The 21,104-nt window shown below is 36.4% G+C and overlaps 3 protein-coding genes across 4 annotated transcripts; 2 read left to right on the plus strand and 1 right to left on the minus strand.

Moving 5' to 3' along the window:
* The first annotated feature begins 5,273 nt into the window (after positions 1–5,273).
* On the plus strand, positions 5,274–8,088 carry LOC108903482 (tRNA (uracil-5-)-methyltransferase homolog A). The gene is made up of 9 exons (XM_018705687.1): positions 5,274–5,507; positions 5,562–5,732; positions 5,785–5,937; positions 5,989–6,152; positions 6,213–6,369; positions 6,849–7,096; positions 7,151–7,382; positions 7,495–7,687; positions 7,742–8,088. The coding sequence occupies exons 1-9, from the start codon at positions 5,352–5,354 to the stop codon at positions 8,041–8,043; spliced, it is 1,776 nt and encodes a 591-aa protein (XP_018561203.1). The 5' UTR covers positions 5,274–5,351; the 3' UTR covers positions 8,044–8,088.
* A 532-nt stretch (positions 8,089–8,620) lies between these two features.
* LOC108903481 (kinase suppressor of Ras 2) lies at positions 8,621–18,277 on the minus strand. Of its 2 annotated transcripts, XM_018705686.1 has the most exons (14): positions 18,001–18,277; positions 17,632–17,905; positions 17,177–17,449; positions 15,667–15,820; positions 15,469–15,614; positions 15,151–15,417; positions 14,970–15,097; positions 14,779–14,893; positions 14,075–14,319; positions 13,648–14,007; positions 13,447–13,580; positions 12,951–13,085; positions 11,103–11,232; positions 8,621–10,998 (listed from the first exon to the last, which is right to left on the minus strand). In XM_018705686.1, the coding sequence occupies exons 1-14, from the start codon at positions 18,148–18,150 to the stop codon at positions 10,846–10,848; spliced, it is 2,664 nt and encodes an 887-aa protein (XP_018561202.1). In that variant the 5' UTR covers positions 18,151–18,277; the 3' UTR covers positions 8,621–10,845. The 2 variants fall into 2 exon arrangements, with proteins under 2 accessions (XP_018561202.1, XP_018561201.1); XM_018705685.1 differs by having other exon boundaries at positions 15,151–15,614.
* A 146-nt stretch (positions 18,278–18,423) lies between these two features.
* On the plus strand, positions 18,424–21,058 carry LOC108903442 (probable flavin-containing monoamine oxidase A). Its single transcript, XM_018705621.1, has 10 exons — positions 18,424–18,576; positions 18,619–18,905; positions 18,954–19,104; positions 19,163–19,278; positions 19,330–19,463; positions 19,521–19,662; positions 19,716–19,868; positions 20,133–20,305; positions 20,364–20,507; positions 20,899–21,058. Exons 1-10 carry the CDS (start codon positions 18,456–18,458, stop codon positions 21,056–21,058), a joined length of 1,581 nt encoding a protein of 526 aa, XP_018561137.1. The 5' UTR covers positions 18,424–18,455.
* The last annotated feature ends 46 nt before the right edge of the window (positions 21,059–21,104 follow it).

The following is a 21,104-nucleotide window of genomic DNA, read 5'->3' on the forward strand; positions in this document are numbered from 1 at the left end:
AACACGAAACCCTAAGTTTTATACAGAGAATGCTCACTTTTCTACTTTTGACAGGTCGGTGCTTTAGTACAGGAACGCGTAGTAAGGTGCGCTGATGTAAGTTTTAATAAACAAAATTAAAAATCGTGCGTTCTCACAGTAATACTCTCTAGCTTAGTCAATATGAATATGAGTAATCACAGAAAACAACTTAACCTTAACTTATCTAATTCAAGCTTGATAATTTGAAACTAGTTACGATTGGTTAATTTTAAATATTCCACAAGACTTTTGGTTATTTTTTTAAATCAATTTGTAATCGTGGTGCACAAAGATGTTCCTGTGGGTTGAAAACACAGTCAAGACAAGAATCCAAAGCTGCAACTATGGTGTAGGATTTACCTAACTATAAAATATCCAGAAAAACTATAATATCTACTTTTCACTTATATATTTAATTTTACTAAACTGAAGAAAACAATTTTATATTGTGGTACCAATGCCAGTTTACAGTAGTATGACCATATACGGAACAAATAGGACCAAATAAACTATTTTGTTGATTTAAATTAAAGATATATTCTAAAAATTAAAATGTTTACTGTCTACAGTTAAATAAAAAATGTCATTCTCAAAATAAATATATTTACATAAAAAACTTATATCAATAATCAGGATAATTTAACTTTATAAAATCTACCTCATAAGCTTAGCTATAGTTTACTATTATGTCACTATACAAAAAAAAAATTATGACAAATTTAATTATTTACCAATAACTTTCTAGAACACATAGATAAAAAATTACTCTTGCATCAAGATTAATTTAAATACGATTACTCATATTTCTGGTAGATCACACGACTTCAGATTCATCACATCAGTACAGACCGTACGATATTTGTTAAGATAGAATTCCAAGGAAACCTTTGCGCCCCTTTCTTGGAATAAACCACATTCGACACCCCAGGTAGAAAGACATTGAAACTGCTACAGTGGAGACAACAGAACTGTGTTGGCTGACTCTTTCTTGGAATTCTATCTCATCAAATATTGTACATATTTACACTTTTTATCATTACACTGAACCTGATACAACAAGATATTTTCAGTTTTATAATACACTGTACAAATATAACTATTGCTTTTCTAGCATAAGACGCAAGAGTCTGTTTGTTTCCCGCTGCAATAAATTGTTTTGTTTCATTAAATTTTTTATCTCGATAAATTCCTGATTGTTCTGTTCCTGGAAATCTATAACGGTGGCTAACAAATTGTCTTTCAAACCATCGTCATCCCCTATCGCCTCAGACATGACACTTTCATTGTCGAATTCCTCGCTTTTTACATTTACTCCCAGTAATTTAGAATCAAGGTTAAACGGTTGTGGTGGTACTGCAACATTGACGTCTGTGGACTTACTCGCTACATTGTCACTATTGACCGTGCTGTTTGCCGGTTTGATCACTTGTGACACATACTTAAATCCCTCAGGTACCTTTTTCACCGCATCACTTCCCTCGGGTGTGGTTTTCGTAACATTTACTTTCCTTAAAATATTTTTAGCTCTAAAGTTTTCGGGCTTTAGTTTAGCTATCTTGTTTAACTCGCGGGGCGAGATAAAAATTTCTTTCAGCTTCCCCCCCGACCTTACGGGCAGCCTCACCTTACTAGTATTCATTGGGGGTTTCACCATGTGTGGTAGAGTGTTACTTTCTGGAGGCTTTTCTAATACCTTCGGTTTAGTCAGGGCCTCGGTTTTCTTCCCAATAGTTGAAGGCCTACGAAATATAACCTCTTCAGGTGTTGTCTGTGTATGAAACGGCTTATTTTTAATGTCCACATCACTATTTTCATTTGCTTCGGTTGTATATACTGTTATATTTTCACCCACAGTACATATATCGTTGAGTTCATTAGTTTCGATCAGTACGTCTTTATTTAAATTGGTGTTAACTTCTGTAGCTTCTTCGTTTTCTGTTAGAATCATCTCGGAATTACAAGAACTGGCACTGTTAATAGAAACCGATGCTGTTTCACTACTATTATTATGTACATCGTCAGTCTCAGGACAATTCACTTCCAAAGGTACTAAGTTTTTCTTTTTACTAAGAATAATCGTTTTATTTTTAGGGCTAATTGGTTTAAAAAAGTCCTTGGACGTCTGGGGAAGTGTAGGCTGTTTATCATTTATATTCGTCCTCTTTTCAGCTTCCTTGTTATTTGTGCTTGGGCTGGTCAAGTTGCTATTCCCGTCAGTTTTTAAATTAACCTCGCTTGGTACACTTTCCTTTAAAAGATTATTGCTACCGTCTACTTTTATCACGAGTAATAGCACAGGTGGCTGCGTCACTGCGCTCGGAGCACTGTAACTCTGTAATGACATATTGTCTTCTTGCCTCTCTTCTTTAGGTACGATGAGGCATTGTTGGCCCAGCCCGCCGTACATATTCTGGTAATTGTTAAGTTCTTCGGGTCCGCGGAAATTGGTGGATACCTCATTGTCCGATTTGCTACTTTCTTTATTAATTCGCTCCATTATTTCCAGCATTTCCCCTTCAGTGAGACGTTTATCTTCACTAGGATCTGTTAGCAGCGTTTGAGTACTACTTTTTGTTGGGGGGAATCCGAGGAAACCGTTTCTAATTTCATTCGAATTTGCAGAGTATTTCTCGATGTTGTCGCCTTCCACTCGTAACCTCTTTTTGAGTGGTAAGAATTCATTATCAGAAAATTGTTTTGTAATCGATGGTAAGTTGATTGTTAGGTTCCCACTGCTTCTATCGATATCGGAGTGGTCTATATTTATTATATGGACTTTGCTTGTAGGGCTGCTCAAGTCCGTGCTGTCCCTTTTTTCTTGATTTACATCAAAAGACAACTTTAAATGTGAACTAGGGGATGGTTCAGTTTTTGCCACTAAAATTTCACTCGATTGATCTTTGCTTTCTTGTTTTTTCATCACTTGTTCTGCTTGTTGATTTCCTTGAACTTTTAATTTTTTACGTGATTTACTCCTTCTACGTTCTTCACTAGACCTTTTCGTCTTTTTTTTGCCCAAACTCATCCTTTCGTCATCATTTGCTTTCGACTTATAGTACAGTGAAACTTTTTCTAGTTGTACCACTAGATTTGGTTCAACCGATTTGTTTTTAAAAATTTCCGGGCCTGCTGATTTGGATCTTTGTCTAAAACGTCTGACTTTACCGTCACTTTGATCATGAATTTTTTTATTCATCCTACCCCAAGGGAATAAGAAATCATTCCTGAAGTGATTTTTCATCGCATCGAAATAAATCCAAGAAGTGTCGCTCTTTCCTCTAACTACCAAGAATTTGTATACGTTCATGAGAGTTCTCCACTTCTCTTTTATGCTGTCTTTAGTGAAATAAAATCCCAAGTCCTTGAATTCGGATTGAATTTCGCTTAAAACTTGGTCACTGTCATAGCCGTGTATCACGCAGGTAATTTTTTTCTCAGTAAAACGTTCTATAAGGATCTCCGTTAATTCTCTGGTAAATGTCATATTCACAATATGTCTTCCTTCTTCATCGTGATATCCTAACAGAGCCTGTAGATATGGCCACTTCTTTAAGCTTTCGGGGTCATTTTTCAACTTCTCATACTTCAAATTTAAACCCCTCCATTTGTTTTCAATATCCTGTTTGGTTATGTATAAGTAACCATAATGTAAAAATTCTTTGTGAATTTCGCTTACTATGCTACTTTGCTTCTGGGTCTTTTTAAGAGCTTTCCGTTTCAAAAAGCACTCTATCAGGAACCACACCATTTCCTCCGAAAATTTAGGGTATACTCCGCAGTGAAAATCTGATTGCTCATAGCAACTGTCGAGAATTTCATAATATTTCCAACTCTCTTTCTCTTCACCTGTACCTTTAGTCTTCAAATTCAGATATTTCGACACTAAATTCTTCCAAGTATTTTTAATTTCCTCGTCACTGTAGTCCTTGAACCCAGCTTCCCTGCATTGCTTTATCATTTGGTCTATGAAAACTCTTTCAACCAACTGCTTAGTTTTTAGTACTTGTTTCATGTTTATGTAGAAAAGTATGAGACACTCCACTGCTGATGAATTTTCTTCCATGACTCACTACACTATTTTCTTTATTCTGTTTACGAATTATTAAGAAAATTGAGAAAAGTCAATTTCTCTGACTGTCTAATCGGCATTAAAATGAAGTTAGATAGTTTTACGAATTTTTCGTCTTTTGGATTATTTTCAGACTACCTACAAATTAAGCGATGATCAGAAGAAGAAGTAGAGGCACGTGGAAGAACATTTGAAAGGTTATGTTTTCGTATCAACCATAGACCTAGTAAACTATAGACGGGCCCTAGAAAGAGAGGTCAATCGTGTTGATGTGTGCAAGGCAGATGAAGCTAGTGCAGGCAAATACCGGTAAAACAAATCATTTTACACGGGTATACCGATACAAAAACACCTACCCAGGAGTAAAAGTCATGGAAAAGATTTCTTAAATTTTTGTGTGTGATTTAGTGTATGTGAAATATTTGTTAAAATATGGTGCAATCGTGTTCAGCGATCAATTGCGTAAAGGGACGTTTAAGTGGAGAAAAAATAAATTTTCATAGAAAAGAGGTTATGATGGTATCAACATGTATATACTTTTCGTATTTTTCTGAAAAAAATGAACAAGTAGAGTTGCCTCTGATGATAACAAGTTTGTATTTCCCCCATCCTCAAAATAAAATGTCATTTTAACGTCAAAATTTTGCCCCCTTAAATGCATATACTATTAAATCTATGCTTAAATGTCACTCTTCAAATTATTTTTAATCGTCAAACTAAATATGTACATATAAATAAACAGTTTCAGCTGAGTTGTGCTTATAACATGCTTCAGCCAAACTTTTCTTTAAATAATATGTTCTAAAAGAAAGCTTCGATATAGTTTTCAGAAGAGCTTGTGGTAATTTTAATTGATCGAGCTGACGATATGAGGAAAATAAATGGAGAAATACATAAAGAAGGCATTATAAAAACTATCTGGCAAATTGTAGCTATGAATATTTTTTAAATAAAATAAAATGTCTTTGACTTTTCAAACGGGAATACGGCTAAACAGAAAAAATGGGTAAGGAATCGAGTATAGAATTAAATGTAGCGCGCTACAGCCGAAGTTCTGTGAACGAAGTATAAGCCCGCACTAGGTCTACCTCTCTCGCACACGTCTGTGCGATTGCCGTTTATATAGGCAAAATGACAGCTTGGTAGTCCAGTACTTTATAAAGTCTATGGTAACAATTAACTATCATACATAACCTAAACAAAATATTTGTATTGTGTATGTCTTTCTGCATTGTAGTGGTATTTAATGTATTTTTAGATCATGAATACGATGGACGACCAAGAAATGCACCCTGAAAATATAAACTCCGAGGAAACCTCAACCGAAGAAAACCCCTATGCTTATCTCGATCGACAATTTTCTTCTGAAAATTTTAAAATAGAAGTGAAAAATTTACCAAAATTTTATGGAATCAATGTATGCAGTGGTTTACGTTTTGATACAGTTCATTTATTAAATGATTTGTTTTAGGAATTTCGAAAATTGTTGAACCAGAAATTAAAACTCAATTCCAACAAAATAAAAACCGTAAAACGAAATAGCCCCTACGCTTTTGTTTGCTTTAGAAATAACGAAGACAGAGATAATGCCTTGAAGGCACTGTCCAATTACAAGTGGAAAGGAAAATTATTGGAAGTGATAGTAAGATTTTACACACAATCTGTGAAATGAACTTCAATAAATTTAATTCCAGAAAGCGAAACCAGCACCTGATCCGTTAGTTAAGAAAAGGAAGGAAGAAGCAGAGGACAGTGGAGTAAACAAAAAATCAAAAACAGATGTAGCATCAAAGGACAAATTGAAATCTTCAACAACTCCATATTGGAACGTAGAATATAACGAACAGGTACATATTAAATAATATATTTGGGGAACACTGTCTGTATTTAAATTTTAGCTACGACTGAAACAAGAAGATATTAAAACGGTGTTAAAAAGATTAGGGAGTGACTTAGTGCACCATAATCCTGAATTGAGAAAATGGATAGATAAACAAAGGTCTGCGTATAACGGATTACCTTGCAATTTACGGGACATAAGATTTGTGAAAGAAATTGACGGGTGTGTAGGTCGTGATAAACAATATTTCAACTTTTCTTGAAAAAGGCATTTCTTTTATAGGTATCGAAATAAATGTGAATTTTCGGTAGGAATTGATGAAGAAACCAATCTGCCTACTGTTGGGTTTAGAATAGGGAGTTACGTAAATGGTACGACGGGAGTAGCACCAGTCGAGGACTTATTGCACATTCCAGATTCCATGAAAATCGCAGTGAAGGTGATTATTCTCAAGTTTTAAAGAATTTTGTGACAAGTGGGTGAGATATAACCTACAAAGTTTGTCATAACTCATTGCTGGTCAATGCCTACTGGACTGGCGCAAAACTTACTTTGTACCTACTAACAAAAGTGACTACCAATCTGTAGATAATAAAGCACGTCTTATTTTTTAACCGATAATATTGGCGGAATTTATATTTCTCATTTTTTAAGTAAAAAAATACTTCACTTTGTACTAAAACAAGAGGTGCTCACATAGTATCCACAGATTAGTACGTCTCTTTTGCCAGTAGGCGCAAAGTTTTGTGCCAGCAGGCATTGAAGATCAGTGACAGTTAAGATACAACATCCAAAATGTGCCGGTGGATCCACAGCTAAAATTGGAGTTTGAAACAGGTCTATGTTGTGCCGATGAATGATATTAGCCGTTTACTAGACATTTGGGTGTCTTCAATTCTATTTATAACATTTTTTAAGGTTTTTCAAGACTATGTGAGGGCCTCCAATTTAAAAGTGTTCAGTCCCGAATTCCAAACAGGACACTTTAGACAACTTATGGCCCGTTCAGCTTCGGGTCAATTAATGCTAGTCGTCGGTATTCATCCTCAAAATTTAAACGATGATGAAGTAACGGGTTTTAAAAAGAGCCTGGTTGATTTCTTTTCAGTGGGAGACGGGAAGAAAGCTAACGTTACTTCTCTGTACTATCAGAAATTAGTCAAAAAGTAAGCTGAACAATAATTGTTGTTTATATTATTAAAAAAATACAATTTGTACAGGAATCATAACAACGACTTTATACCAGCAGAACATCTGTGGGGCGATACTCACATTTACGAAACGATCTTGGGTTTGAAATTTAGAATATCGCCGGAGGCTTTCTTTCAGATAAATACGAAGGGAGCCGAGGCTTTATACAACACAGCCATAGAATTGGCCGCACCTACTGGTAATTCTACCATTTTAGATGTGTGTTGCGGAACTGGGACTATCGGATTGTGCTTTGCCAAGGTGAGTTGCCTCTGATAACAAAAAAAGAAAAAAAATTACACTACAAATTTGATCTCAGAGTTAAACGTAGAAATAGAAATGCTGTTTGCTGTCGTTGTAACTGTTTTTTTAGCAATGCACTCAAGTTCTTGGATTGGAGGTAGTACCTCAAGCAATCGTTGACGCCAAAGAGAACGCTACGATCAACGACATAGTCAACGCTGAATTCTTCACTGGAAAAGCAGAAGAAATTTTAGGTTCCGTCTGCTTCAAGGCCACAAACAATGAAGTCGTGGCTATCGTGGACCCGCCAAGAGCTGGCTTGCGTAAGTGGATTCTTTATAAAACACCTTTTACGATTATAACGGCACTTTCTTTAGATCAAAAAGCGATCCTTCAAATTAGAAAGATATCCAAGATCAGCAAGGTGATATATATCGCTTGCAACCCGGCATTAGCTTTAAAAAATTTCGTGGACCTGGGCAGACCCGAGTCGAAAACAGTACACGGTGAACCTTTCGTACCCGTGAAAGCGGTGCCCGTGGATATGTTTCCCTACACGAAGCACTGCGAGTTGGTGGTTTGTTTCGAGAGATGGGATAAGGTGTCGAAGGAGCAAAAGGTCGAGGAAACTAACGAAGAACAGGGAGCTGGAGAAGAAGCAGTAGTAAAAGATTCATAGATGGAATTTTTTGTTGACTTTTTCCTTCAATAAAAATAAAATTTAAAAAAATGTGGTTTTAATTAATATAATAATTTGACATACCTTATATTACTGTTCAAAATTTTGTCCATCGACGTGTAAACACATTTGTGCCCGTCGTACCCAGTTTCTACGAACTAACACAAATGTTGTGTCGTTTCACCATAAATTAAAACGATATTCATCAACTCCTAGTTGCTATACACGTAAGCCATTTTTGGCACTTGAAAAACTAATGTAAACACTATCGCAAAAATGTAAATACATACCGAAATCGGATTTCAGTATTCGGAATCGCCCGGGGCTATGTAGAAAGAGAGCGAATTGGGTACAGCATACAAAGCGAATGCCCAACGACGGTTTTTAAATACTACAACCTCAATAATTTTTTTCTCGGAAACTATAAGGATATAAAAATTTTTTACCATACTCACTCCATTTTTCATGACGCATCTATTCGCAAATTTTTTTGGATAAGTTGTGGATCACCCTGTATAGGAAAAAAAATTAAGGGAAGAGAGTAAGGGAAAGAAAAATGGGCTAGTGTATAATTATTTTATTTACCCTAGTCCCTTAATAATTTACATTGACTGTAGATCAGAATGTATAAGTAAACATCGAAATTGGGACGCCTAGCCGGAAACGGCCCGATTTTCAGGCTGAGACGTCGAATTTCGACAGAATTTGTAAATTGACTAGAGTTAAAGAAACATTTTTAGGAATGCATTTTTAACATATATACACAGTTTAACAAGGAATAATCCACCTCGAAAACCAAATAGTTATATTTACATACAATATATACAAATAGTCATTGGCAAAGAAGGTCTAGCTATATTCAGATGTTAAAAGATTAAAAAAAAATACATCTTATAATAAATAACTCGGGGTTTCTCTCATATAAAAATAACAATAAATAAGAATACAACAGTTATGTGGGAATCGCGTGTAAAGTCGTCCGTGAAGAAAATCAACAAATCCCTTTGGAGGAAAGAACTTAAGAACTGACACTAAATAATCGTTACGTTACATAAATATTCATATATGTACAGACTCCATAATTTTCAAGCTCAAAAATGACTATATTGCCAATTTATTCTGAAATACAAATAACAACTCTGAAATTTCACAAAAGATCAGTAATAGTGCAAATCTTAAATTTTATAAGTGAGAAACGAATTTGCCGCCCCCCTTCCCGCCGGCGTGTTTCTATGAGCCCTAATTTCTGCCTTCGTGTGCGGCCGACGGAATGGACGACGCGATTTTTTTTTTCTATTCTATCTACAACAACCGGGACGAACATTAAGACAAGTAAAAATTGAAAATTGATATATCCTGTCCCTCGCTCAGACGCACTCGTCATATAAAAATAACCATTGAGGTACAAAAATACGTTATATTTAAAGTCACACGTATATTTTTGTACCGTCAGCGTTAGCTCTGAAACGATAATCTGAGAAGTACTATTCACGAAACAATCACAGTAAGAGGAATACTGGAAATCAACGTGTCGGATTAGAATATGCTCTGGTACACGTTCCTGAAAGCCTTGAGAACAGCGGGATATGTACCAACGATAAAAAGACGATTTCATTTAAAAAAACCCTACTTGCTTACAACAGAGAGCCTACAACTGTCATAATTCATGTGAGTAGTCATACGAATTTACACTGTAATCACCTTATACCTTTGTACGTTACTTTGAGTGGGCGACTGTCACACGGTTTAAGCGAACCCCGTCCGGGACATGCAAAATTATTTTTTCTGGAAAATTACCTTGAACGGGTAAAGTTAGACACTTAATCAATAAGTGATTATGAAATAAATTCTTTTGTTTAAATCAAATAGTTATAATTGATTTTTTAAACTGCACTTAAATTCTTGTCTACGCCGTCACAGGGCAGTTTCCAAACTTGGTTGTATGTGCATTCTTATCATTTGCTTTATTTTTAATTGCAAGCAAAACTGGTTCATGTTTTAACGTTAGCCTAATACCGATCCACCTGATGAGATATGACAAGGACAAGTTAGTGTAACCTCAAATAATGGCGTGCTTTAGTCCAATTCCACACCATTCGCCAAAAGTTACTATTGTTGAGTGGGTGTTCGCCACACAAACAGTACTTAACACGTAACCTAGCAAAAAACTCGAGCAGTAATCAATAATGATAAATGAAATACACAAAAATAAATAGTCTGTTGATGGCTTCCAGCGATGAAAAACATTCAAATTCACAGTTAGATGTAATGTCTCCAAATGCGGAACAACTGGTGCCCTTCACTTCGTCACCGTTGACCCGCACTGTCTCCCTTCACATGCATTGTAGGTTGCCTACAATTCATGTATTTGTAATACATGATTACGGTGACGGCGTATACAAGTATTAAAGTGCATTTTAAAAAACTAAAACTAATAAATTATGAGCGCTGTTTTTTTTTAATGTGATGCTGACTTTCTGTAATGTTTACAAATACTTTTCAATAATACCGAGATTCAGTCGTATAATCATGTGATCATGTTTCAAAAAATTCAAAATCTCGTGTTATCGCACCTACTTCAGACGTGTTTAAAGTTATGGCAGATTTGTACAAAAACTGTGATGAAATTAAAAAAACGTACGTCGTTTAAAAAAAATCAAACATTCGTGAACGTCAACGTTATAAAACATTCCGTTCCTTCTAGAAGACACTCCGACACGAGTTCGCCGTTAAACGATGTGATATTCACGTTTTATAATAGGCAAAGCGTATTTTTTTTATTAAAAAGACACCTAGAATTATTTAGAATACAGATTCTGCAGATCTGGAAAGATGGATAGGATGCGACGGGCTACGAGCCAGCCGTTTCTTCGGCAGCTTGTCCAGGATGTTGAGTAGCCTGATGAAGTCGGGTCGGTCGCCCGGACGGAATGACCAGCATAACATTAAAATATCCTAGAAGGCGAAACATGTATTTTTTTCCATAATGAACATTTTAAGGTTTAAACGGGACTAGTTATATTTATCAAAAAGTGGAAAATAACATTTTTTTTTCCTACCTTAACATCCCTGGATGCCTGCAGGTTGGCAAGGGGCTGCTTCATGCCTTTCCCCACTTGCCATATGATCGCTTCGGGTGGTTGACCCTTGAAAGGCCATTCGCCGCATAACAGTTCGTACCATACAGTGCTAAAATAATAATTAAAAAAAATTATAATTTACAATGGAAAACAAAAATAGTAGTGTTGAAACACATTTTCTGAAACAATTTTAACTTTTTGGTTTTGATTTGTAAACATCTTTAACAATAATTCTTTGAAAAACCACAAATAAAAAACTTTCAAATAATTATATAATCAATAAATTTAATCTTTTAAAGGGAATGCTGTATATAATCGAAAAAATTTAAGGTGACCGTTAACGACAAAATAATTTTAGTGGGTTATGTTAATAATCTGATGGAGTAGTTCAAACGTACTTAGTCTTAGTTGCAGATTGTAGCAGACATCTGTTATACAGACGTTACATTTTAAAACCCTATTTCATGCTGTGAAATTATAAAAGGAAGACATATTCGATATATGACGAAAAGAATTTTCACGGAAAATTATGAAATAACAATATATTTGTAATAATCTGTGAATTTTCATAGGTTTTAACTAAGAAATAGATTAATTTGAGGTTAAGAAATATAGAAATTTTAATGTTCCCCAACTTAATATTACCAACAATCTGCTAGTAAAACTGAGATATTTGAACTACTCTATCAGATTTTCAACATAACTCGTTAAAATTACTTTATCAATAAGTCACCACAAATTTCATAATTCATAATTAATATTTAACGGATTTATTAGAGATTAGAGTTTTAACAATAATTTGTTTTATTTCTTTGAAAAACCACAAATAAAAAAGTTTCAAACAATTACATAATCAATAAATTTAATATTTTAAAGAAAATTCTGTATATAATCGTCAAAATTTGAGGTGACCGTTAACGACAAAATAATTTTAGTGGGTTATGTTAATAATCTGATGGAGTAGTTCAAACGTACTTAGTTTTAGTTGCAAATTGTAGCAGACATCTGTTATACAGACGTTACATTTTAAACCCTATTTCATGTTGCTAAATTATAAAAGGAAGACATACTCGATATATGATGAAAATAACCTTCACAGAAAATTACGAAATAACAATATATTTGTAATAATTTGCGAAACTTCATAAGTTTTAACTAAGAAATAGATTAATTTGAAGTTATAAATATAGAAATTTTAATGTTCCCCGACTTATTACCAACAATCTGCTACTAAAACTGAGACATTTTAACTACTCCATCAGATTTTTAACAACCCGCTAAAATTACTATATCGATAAGTCGCCACAAATTTCATATTTCCTAATTAATATTTAACGGATTTATTAAAGATTAGAGTTTTAACAATAATTCGTTTAATTCCTTGAAAAACCACATAAAAAAATTTCAAACAATTACATAGTCAACAAATTTAACTAAGAAATAGATTTATTTGGAGTTAAAAAAATAGAAATTTTAATGTTCCCCGACTTAATAATACCAACAATCTGCGACTAAAACTGAGACGTTTGAACTACTCCATCAGATTTTTAACATAATTGGCAAAAATTATTTTGTTAATAACACTCACCACAAATTTCAGAATTAAAATTTAACGGATCTATTAAAGAACTAAAATTTTAACAGACATTTGAATCTTAAAGGTGAGACACAGAATTGGCCGTTTAAAGCGTTAGAATTATAATGGATAACGATTTGTATCATTATTTATGTTTCTATTTTTTTTTTGCTCGTAGTTTTGGTACACGCTGTATATTTTCCAAGTAGGTCACACTGTAACAAGATGACGAAAATTGTAGAGCTACTTACCCAAAAGCGTAAACATCGGAGGCCTTGGAAAAAGGCAGCTCCTCATCGTGGGGTTGGTGCGCGTGGAGACTTCTCATAATTTCAGGGGCAAGATAACACAGCCAGCCAGGGGGAATCCCCAAACTGTCCAATTTCCTACAGAAAAACAATAAGTTTTACACATCTTTCCGAATTCAAAATAAGAATAGGCGGGATTTGAATATTTTACGGAAACAAAAAAGAAAAATAACAATCACCATTTTCATTTAAATAAGCCAAAAATGTACTCTAGTCCTGCTTCTAAAGTACCTAGAGATTTAGAAAATCACTCTCCCAGTGGGTACGAAATACATTGAACAACAATTACATATATTTTATAGGTTATATTTCATAGAGTGACCTACTCCAGTAGGTACAAAGTAACGCTTTGTCCCAGTAGGCATGACATTTAAGATTGGCAAACACTTTGTTCATTAAAATTGTACAGTTTTGAACAACCAAGAAACGTTACAAGTACCTGTTTCCGAAGCACAATTTCGTAACGCTGAACAGTCCAAAATCAGTTATGACGACCTTCCCGTTCTCGACAAAGATATTCTTACTCTTCAAATCTTTATGCACGATCCCCTTAGCGTGCAGGTACCCCATACCCTAACAGAGAAACAAAATTAGAACGTATCCGACACACATTCGCAATCGCCCAAACAACACAAATTACCTGCGAAATCTGCTGAGCTACGATCGTAGTCTTGTTCATGTTAAACTTGTCCTTCCTGAGATGTATGTGGGTGTACAACGTCATGCCCTTGCTCAAACTCGTGACGATGGCCAGCTTCGGCGGTTTCATACAAGCGCCCATGAATAAGATGAGGTTCTCGTGTCTGGTCTTGCGGAATGTCGAGACCTCGTTCTTGAACTGTTCCAAGGTCTTCTCGTCCTTCAGGTAGTTGACGTTCAGCACTTTCACGGCCACATCACCATGCCAATAGCCCCTGTGTACGGTGCCGAACCTACCCGTGCCTATAACCTCGTTCATTTTCAGTTCGTCGAAAGGAATGTCCCATTCTCTCATGGATAACTGCAAGCGACAAGCGTAAATACATAAATTTCCTTGCGAAACTGTCAAGACAGGACGGTTTACTCACGCTGTTCTGCCTGGGCCACCTGTGCCCGTCAGTTATGGTCTCCGTGTCGGACACCTGGCTGTCCTGAGAGTCCACCCTCACGGGCGTTCTGTCCGAGTCTGTGCTTGTGCTGCCGGAAGTCTGTGATGCCGTCCGTTCGCTCTCCCTAGACTGTTGCGAGCTGGTCAGGTCGTGATGTAGGGTAGTCGTGATGGGTAGGGGATGAGTCTCCAACGTCACTTCGTTCGCCTCACTGTGTGTGATGTCTATGCGAAACGGATCGATAATTGCCTTTATTATTTGTCAATTCAGTTGTAAAAGTTTTAAGACAAAGACAATGTTTAAAAATATGCAAAAACACAGTTGTGCGTTTGAACTACTAGAGTGAATTTGATCCAATATGTAATTTGTAGGGGAATTAATAGGTTTTTTAGTATTATTTTAGCATAAATTCAAATGAAATATAATTATAATTATTATTTTATTTGAAAATAGCAAATAATTGCAAAGACAATCACTTTTTATATTTGTTGAATACGTTTTAAACATTTTAATACGAACAAATCTTCCAAAATTTCAATAACGGGAGTGAAAATATTATGGTACGTATGAACTACTACAAAGTGCATTTGAACTACAATGTATTTTACCAGGCGCTTCACTGATTTTTATTACAGAACATGTAAATTTCGAGGAAATTTCAACTTTTTCAACTACCGGCTTACCTGGAAAGTGAAAAGTAGGCTTATGACTAGCGTGGGGGGTAGTTAGGGTCTGAACTGCAGGACTCGAGGGTGTTGAACTGTTACAACTAGACGTGTTTGAGCTGGAATCGGGGGGCTGCAATTCACACAAAAACACAATATTTTCAGTAATAGTGACGAAAGCACGTACTATCGAGATAGAAAATGATTACCGGAAATGGCGGAGTGTTGATCAGCGGTTGTGGGTGCGAGCTCTTCCTGTTCCTGCACCTCGTCAGAGAGTTCATGATGTTCTTAGCGTTGCGCGACCTGCCAGAAGTCGGCGAAATAAATACTTGACCTAAAAAGGGTTAGCTTTACGTACGCCCCTAAGATTTTTTATCATATACCGACCTTCTATCGACAGATTTTTCTTGAACTCGTCGAGCAGCTCCGGAGGCAATCCGCACGACGGGGCCACCTTATCCTCGCAATCCCTGTGGCAAGTATATTTGCACTCCTTACACTTCAGTCCTGTACCGAAGTAGATCTGTTTCAGACAGTACTCGCAGGTAGACATCATCTTGAAGGTCTTAGTGAACCGGTGGTTGATCTGGTGCGTCATTATCCTGCCCCTCACCGGAGGCGTTCTCGGAGATTTCGGCACCTGGAGACTTATCGCTAAAAAGGAGCAAGAACAATAAAAGATATTTTCGAGTAAAAGAAAATTACGTTTGCAGGTGTTGTCATTGTCCGCCGCCGTGTTGCTGTATGGTGGCGATTTTATAGGGCTCGTCAAGATGGGGCTCGCGTAGCCCATGGTCTCAGGTCCGGGTTCTGTCGGCAATCTAGCCCTCCTTCCCACGGTGCCCGTTCCGCTGAAATGTTCGATTAGAAAGCTTCGAGTCGTAAGGTAACGATCAGACTTACTTAGTGGGGTTCGTTTCATTTTCACCTTTCGAGGCGGCTAGTTGGGATTCGTGCGATTTACTTTTCGTAAGCGGATACGAATCAGGTATGAGAGCCGGCGGGTTGCCGGTTAAGTGCTTCCGTTTAGCAGGGGGTGTCGTAGGAAATTTCATACCTAACGTAAATGTAATTTTTAATATTTTCGGAAAATTGGACGTGGACGCTGATATTTAATTTAATTTAGCATGGCTGCCGTTTAAAAGGAATTTTGGTACAGTAAAAAATTGATTACTTTATCAACTGGTCATTATTTTAAAAAAATATCAAATGTTTTCAAAATATAAGTTTAAGGAATCAAACATTTTATACTGTACCTTGATTACGTACATGTAATATCGTTTTTAATATAGTGGTTAAAGTTTAGTATTTTCTGGCATTGTAGACTTATTCTAACACTTAACGCAACCTAGACATATAGAAATCAATTCAATATGCAAACATTTAAAGAAACACATAAGTGCACATCATAATTCGGTCATCGATACCATTTCTAAAGATACAGAGTACAAGTCACAATTTTTATGTAAATATTCTTTGGGAGCCTTCATACAATTTTTTATTAGTGACGCATTACAGATAGGGTCGATTTTGTAACTGACATTTTATTTAAACGTAAAATATGCAGTTAATAAATAGCAAAATTACATTTTCTGTGGCCTAGATAGCAGTGCCAACATTGACCGATAATAGCAGGAAACAACGATGTAAGTATTTCACAATGATTATATTGTATAAGTAGAAATGGTTACCAATAAACATAAAGTCTAAAAAAGACACTGAATTTCAAAATCCATCACAACACAGAGTAGGTAGAATTCCAAACCTGATCTGTAAATAGTAACATATGCGGTAGATGGCAAAAAAGACAATTATCCATTTAGAAAATTAGATTAAAAAATAAAAAATCATGATTAATAATCAAGGGGCAAAGCAAAAATTAATAGTCTCAGTTAAATTTATTTTCCGTGTTAAAAAATGTTTATATATTTTTTTCATTTTTGATTTAAATAGAACATTACATATTTCTACTTCATATCTATGGGTGAGATATAACCTCAAAGTACATGACATACCTCAATGCCTACTGACACAACATTGTTTTGTACCTACTGTAAAGAGTGACCTATTACTTTGTAGGTTTTATTAAATAAAGCATGACTGGTATTGCACTAGGCAAAACCGGTAGGTACAATGTAATGCATTGGACCAGTAGGCACTGAGTAGCAACGACATTTAAGATATGACATATACTTTCCAGGTTATGTCCCACCAACACAAAAAACATTCATAAAAATTAAAAAATTTAGTAATTCTCTAAGCATTACTTGTGAACCTAATTTATTTACATATTTCTCGGAAATTAGATAATTCTTAGTGCGAAAATATCAAGTTTCTGTCTTTTTAAGTAAAATTTCAAAAGCGCTTGCTTTCCGCCCTGGCAAAGAGGGACAATTTACATGCACATGCGTACCTTTCCCCCTGTTCTGCCCAGGGGGAGTTAGGGGAGGTCCGAGCACATTCTGAGCATTCAAAGAGTTGATGCTAGACACTGAGGAGGATGGCGGGATATTCGCACCTCCCCTGTTGTTGTTGAGGAGCAGGCTCTCCTCCGATGGTACCGATGCCCTGGCCGCTCTGGATCTACCGGGACGGGGCGACATACCCTTCAACTGGTGATGCCTGTCCCAGGAGTCCCAGTACAGGTGCATGTCGCTTGCATCTTTGTCGCCACGTTTGAGAACATCTAAAAGATAATTTTGCATTTTTATGTGCCTCGCATGAGCGAAAAACATTTAAGATAATAGTACTCAAGATAAAGTGTTTCCACTGAATGAAATAATTTTAGCATGCTTGGTGAACAGTACAGTAGTTATTATACATCTAAAGGATAATTTTACGCTCTATAAAACATATACATAAACGTACCTGTATATCTCTTAAGATTATGTAGTGCTCGACACAACCTACTTAGCTCTTCTGGTCTAGCACTCTTGTCATTCAGAATGGTTCTCAATTCATGTTCTGACTTCTCTTGAAGTTCTTCCACGGAAGATATCTTTTGACAAAGCCCGAATATACTGTCCTTGCCCAGACCAACAACTTGCAGCCATTGTTTTAGCGATGGAATATGCTCATCGCATCCATTTTTCAGTTTCAGCTTGGTCACAAGCTGATCAGAAAACAGTTTAATCAACTTTCCCTAAAAATTGACACAAGTGTATTAGTGACCAGCTGACATAGGTTAAGATTATTTTGTTTCACAATGGATTTTGCAATGTCTAAATGTCCCCTTACCTCTAACGTTCTTATTTCTTGTTGTGTTAATTCTGCACTTGTAGCACATTGTGTCCTAAGTCCTTCTAAACGTTCTGCAGAAACATCAATCATAGATTGAATTATATGTAGGTTGTTTAGGAGTGTTTGCTCTGACCCTTCATCAGCCATCACAAGTATCACAGTACTGTTACAGACTAATATTTACAACTACTATCAATAACACATATATTTACATATCACTATTTTTTTTACAGATTACAGCTAAAATTATGCTGAATTTCAGTTTTGCCTTCTGTCATCGGCCATCTTTAAAGCTTACTGACGTTGGTTACAAAGGCAGCGCACTTACCGACCACGAACCCCAGCCGGTAAAATTTAAAATTGTGAAAACAACGTCATAAAACCCACATACTTCTATCAGATAGAAGTATGTGATAAAACCATAACTTTAGATATAAATTTATTTGAGATGAATGTACAAACCTATTGATGCTGACGTAATTATTATTGGTGGCGGCATAGCTGGACTCACCGCCGCTTATTGGCTGTCTTTAAAGGAACCAACACTAGCCGTGGTGGTACTGGAAGGAGGCGGTAATTATAAACTTCTGTACATACTTTAAATACAACTTGCAGATACTTTTGCAGCGTATATCGGAGGTAGAGCCTTTTCCGTGCCACTTTTGATACAACGAGGCAACAAAACATCTCATTTCGATTTGGGGGCACAATGGGTTTGTAAAGAACAAAATCACTTGTTAAGCCTATTCGACTCTTTAGGGATAATATATCAAGCAACTCCGAAGCAAGGCAAAATTATTATACATTATCAAGGTACTTACACCTGCGAGAAACATGCCAAGGGTAGTTTACCCTTCTTCAGCACAGCAGAAAAGTTCCAGCTAGCGAAATACATAATCAAGGTGAGTACATGTTTGTGTATTTAGGCGTTTTGTATTAGCTTTTTTTAGGTAGAAGCTTTGTGTCGTAAAATTAAAGTAAATGAAACTTCGAAGTACATTAAGCAATTAAATGGGAAAACTCTGGAAGAATTTATTAACGAGACAGTCTCTAGTAATGCTGTACGAGCTGTGATCAATCATATGGTGTTTGTTCATTGTGGTAATTAAAAACATATGTATATACGAAGATTAGAAATTATAAAAATACATTATTCCAGGTGTTCAGTCACATGAAATTTCTGCTCTATTCTACATATTTTTCTGTATATCAACGAGGGGCATATGCCATCAGTTGCCCACGGAAGAAAGGACACTTCTCGAATTCAGAATAAAGGTTGTATATCATTTTCGATTGATAACAGTTTCACCACTTACGATACTTTAGGGAGGCGTCCAGGCACTTTGCGACAGACTCGCTGACAAGATCGGAAGAGACAGCATTTTCACCGACGAACACGTTAAATCCATCACACTAGGCCCCAAATACGTTGAAATAGTAAGCAAGCACACCACCTATCGGTACATGTTTCTATCACGATCCATGTAGAATACTTACGTGTAAACTTCTCATTCCAGTTGCTATTCCGTGATAGTAGCGGTGGCCCCGAAAGACGTCTTAAATATCAAATTCTCCCCGTCCTTGCACGAGAATCACACGGAAGCCATTCGCAAGACTTGTACAAGTACCGTGACGAATTTCGTCGCGACTTTTGAAAGGGTAAGCAGTAACGGATGTCAAACCCGTTAAATTTTATTTTGTAACGCTTTCAGGAGTTCTGGAAAAGTTCTCATTTATCGGGAGAGTGTTATTTCTTCGACAAGTCCCACTGCAAAGGGCCGATAGATTATTGCACCAACATCAGTTCGCCCAGCAAAGTGGCCCTTACGGGAAGGTTATTTTCTGGGAAAGTCACGAATAACAAAGTAAATAATCTTTCTGATATCGTTTCTCTTTTTTTTTTAATTGTTTAGATTTAAGGTTTCTTTAGCAGTTATCAAAAGCTTCAAACTATGCACTGGACTGACACGAACTAGTATACACGACATATAAATACCGACGAGAGGACTTAATCTCGAATTACAGTTTCTTTTGAAAAAAAGACTGATATGTCATTCGAAATGTCAAAATCGCGCTCAATTCTGGAGCTCCAATTTGTAATTTTCTAAATTTTTTTCTGTATTCTTCAGTTTCCCATCTACAGGTCGGAAGTGCTCGATCAGCTGGCGCACTACCTCGGAGAGGCGGCTCTATACCCCCTCGACTACTACGAGAGGTCTTGGACCAACCACATGTGCCAAATGGCCGGGTGGGAAGTGGGGAACGAGGATTACATCAAGCATGTCAGCCAGTCGTACGACAGGTAGACATGGGCGCAGTTTTTATATTTTGATACGTTTGCTTTTATTTTTGAACCGCAGGATGTTTTTTGCCGGCGCAGAGACGACACACGAATGGTACGGGTACTTGGCGGGGGCGGTCCACTCCGGTATGAGAGCGGCGATACACGCGTTGTCGCTGATCAGACCTGCAGCACTGAATCCCAGCGATATAGACATAATAAGGTAACAAACGTTTTATATGCATCGCATCAAAATTAACGCACCAAAAAAATTTTTTCTGTACGATCGAAAAGGTAATTTTTGCATGAATGACGATAACTCGGCAACAAATCGTAAAAAGCTCAATGAAAATCTATGTATCTTGATTAATAACAGAGATGAAGTGATTCAAAAAACATTGTTAAAAAGACAAGGGACCATAGTTTGCACCGATTAAACTATTTTAGCTCGCAAACTTTAAAGGGTGTTTGAATTTGTGACGAAAATAAACTTTTCTTCCACACCCTGTATATGTTGAAAATTGAAACTTCACTACCGCGGAGCTAATTTTGGCTGGTGTATTAAGTACGGTGCAAATTAATTTTTTTTCAAAGGGGATAATCTTTATTTTTAGCCCGAGCAGGCGGAGAACCCAGTTGATCCCTTTTCGGACGTATTACTCGGAATCTGCATATGCCGCTGCAGAAAACTGGAAGCTCATCGCTTCAGTGTGTCTATTGGTCATAATAGCTCTGTGGAAACTAAAAAGGAAATATTTGTTTGTTGGTAAATAAAAGGTCATGACTACAAATTGTTTCTTTATGGGATTTCGCATAAAAA

This window comes from Anoplophora glabripennis, unplaced genomic scaffold (genome assembly GCF_000390285.2).
Source record: "Anoplophora glabripennis isolate ALB-LARVAE unplaced genomic scaffold, Agla_2.0 scaffold82, whole genome shotgun sequence".
NCBI classification, from domain to species: domain Eukaryota; kingdom Metazoa; phylum Arthropoda; class Insecta; order Coleoptera; family Cerambycidae; genus Anoplophora; species Anoplophora glabripennis.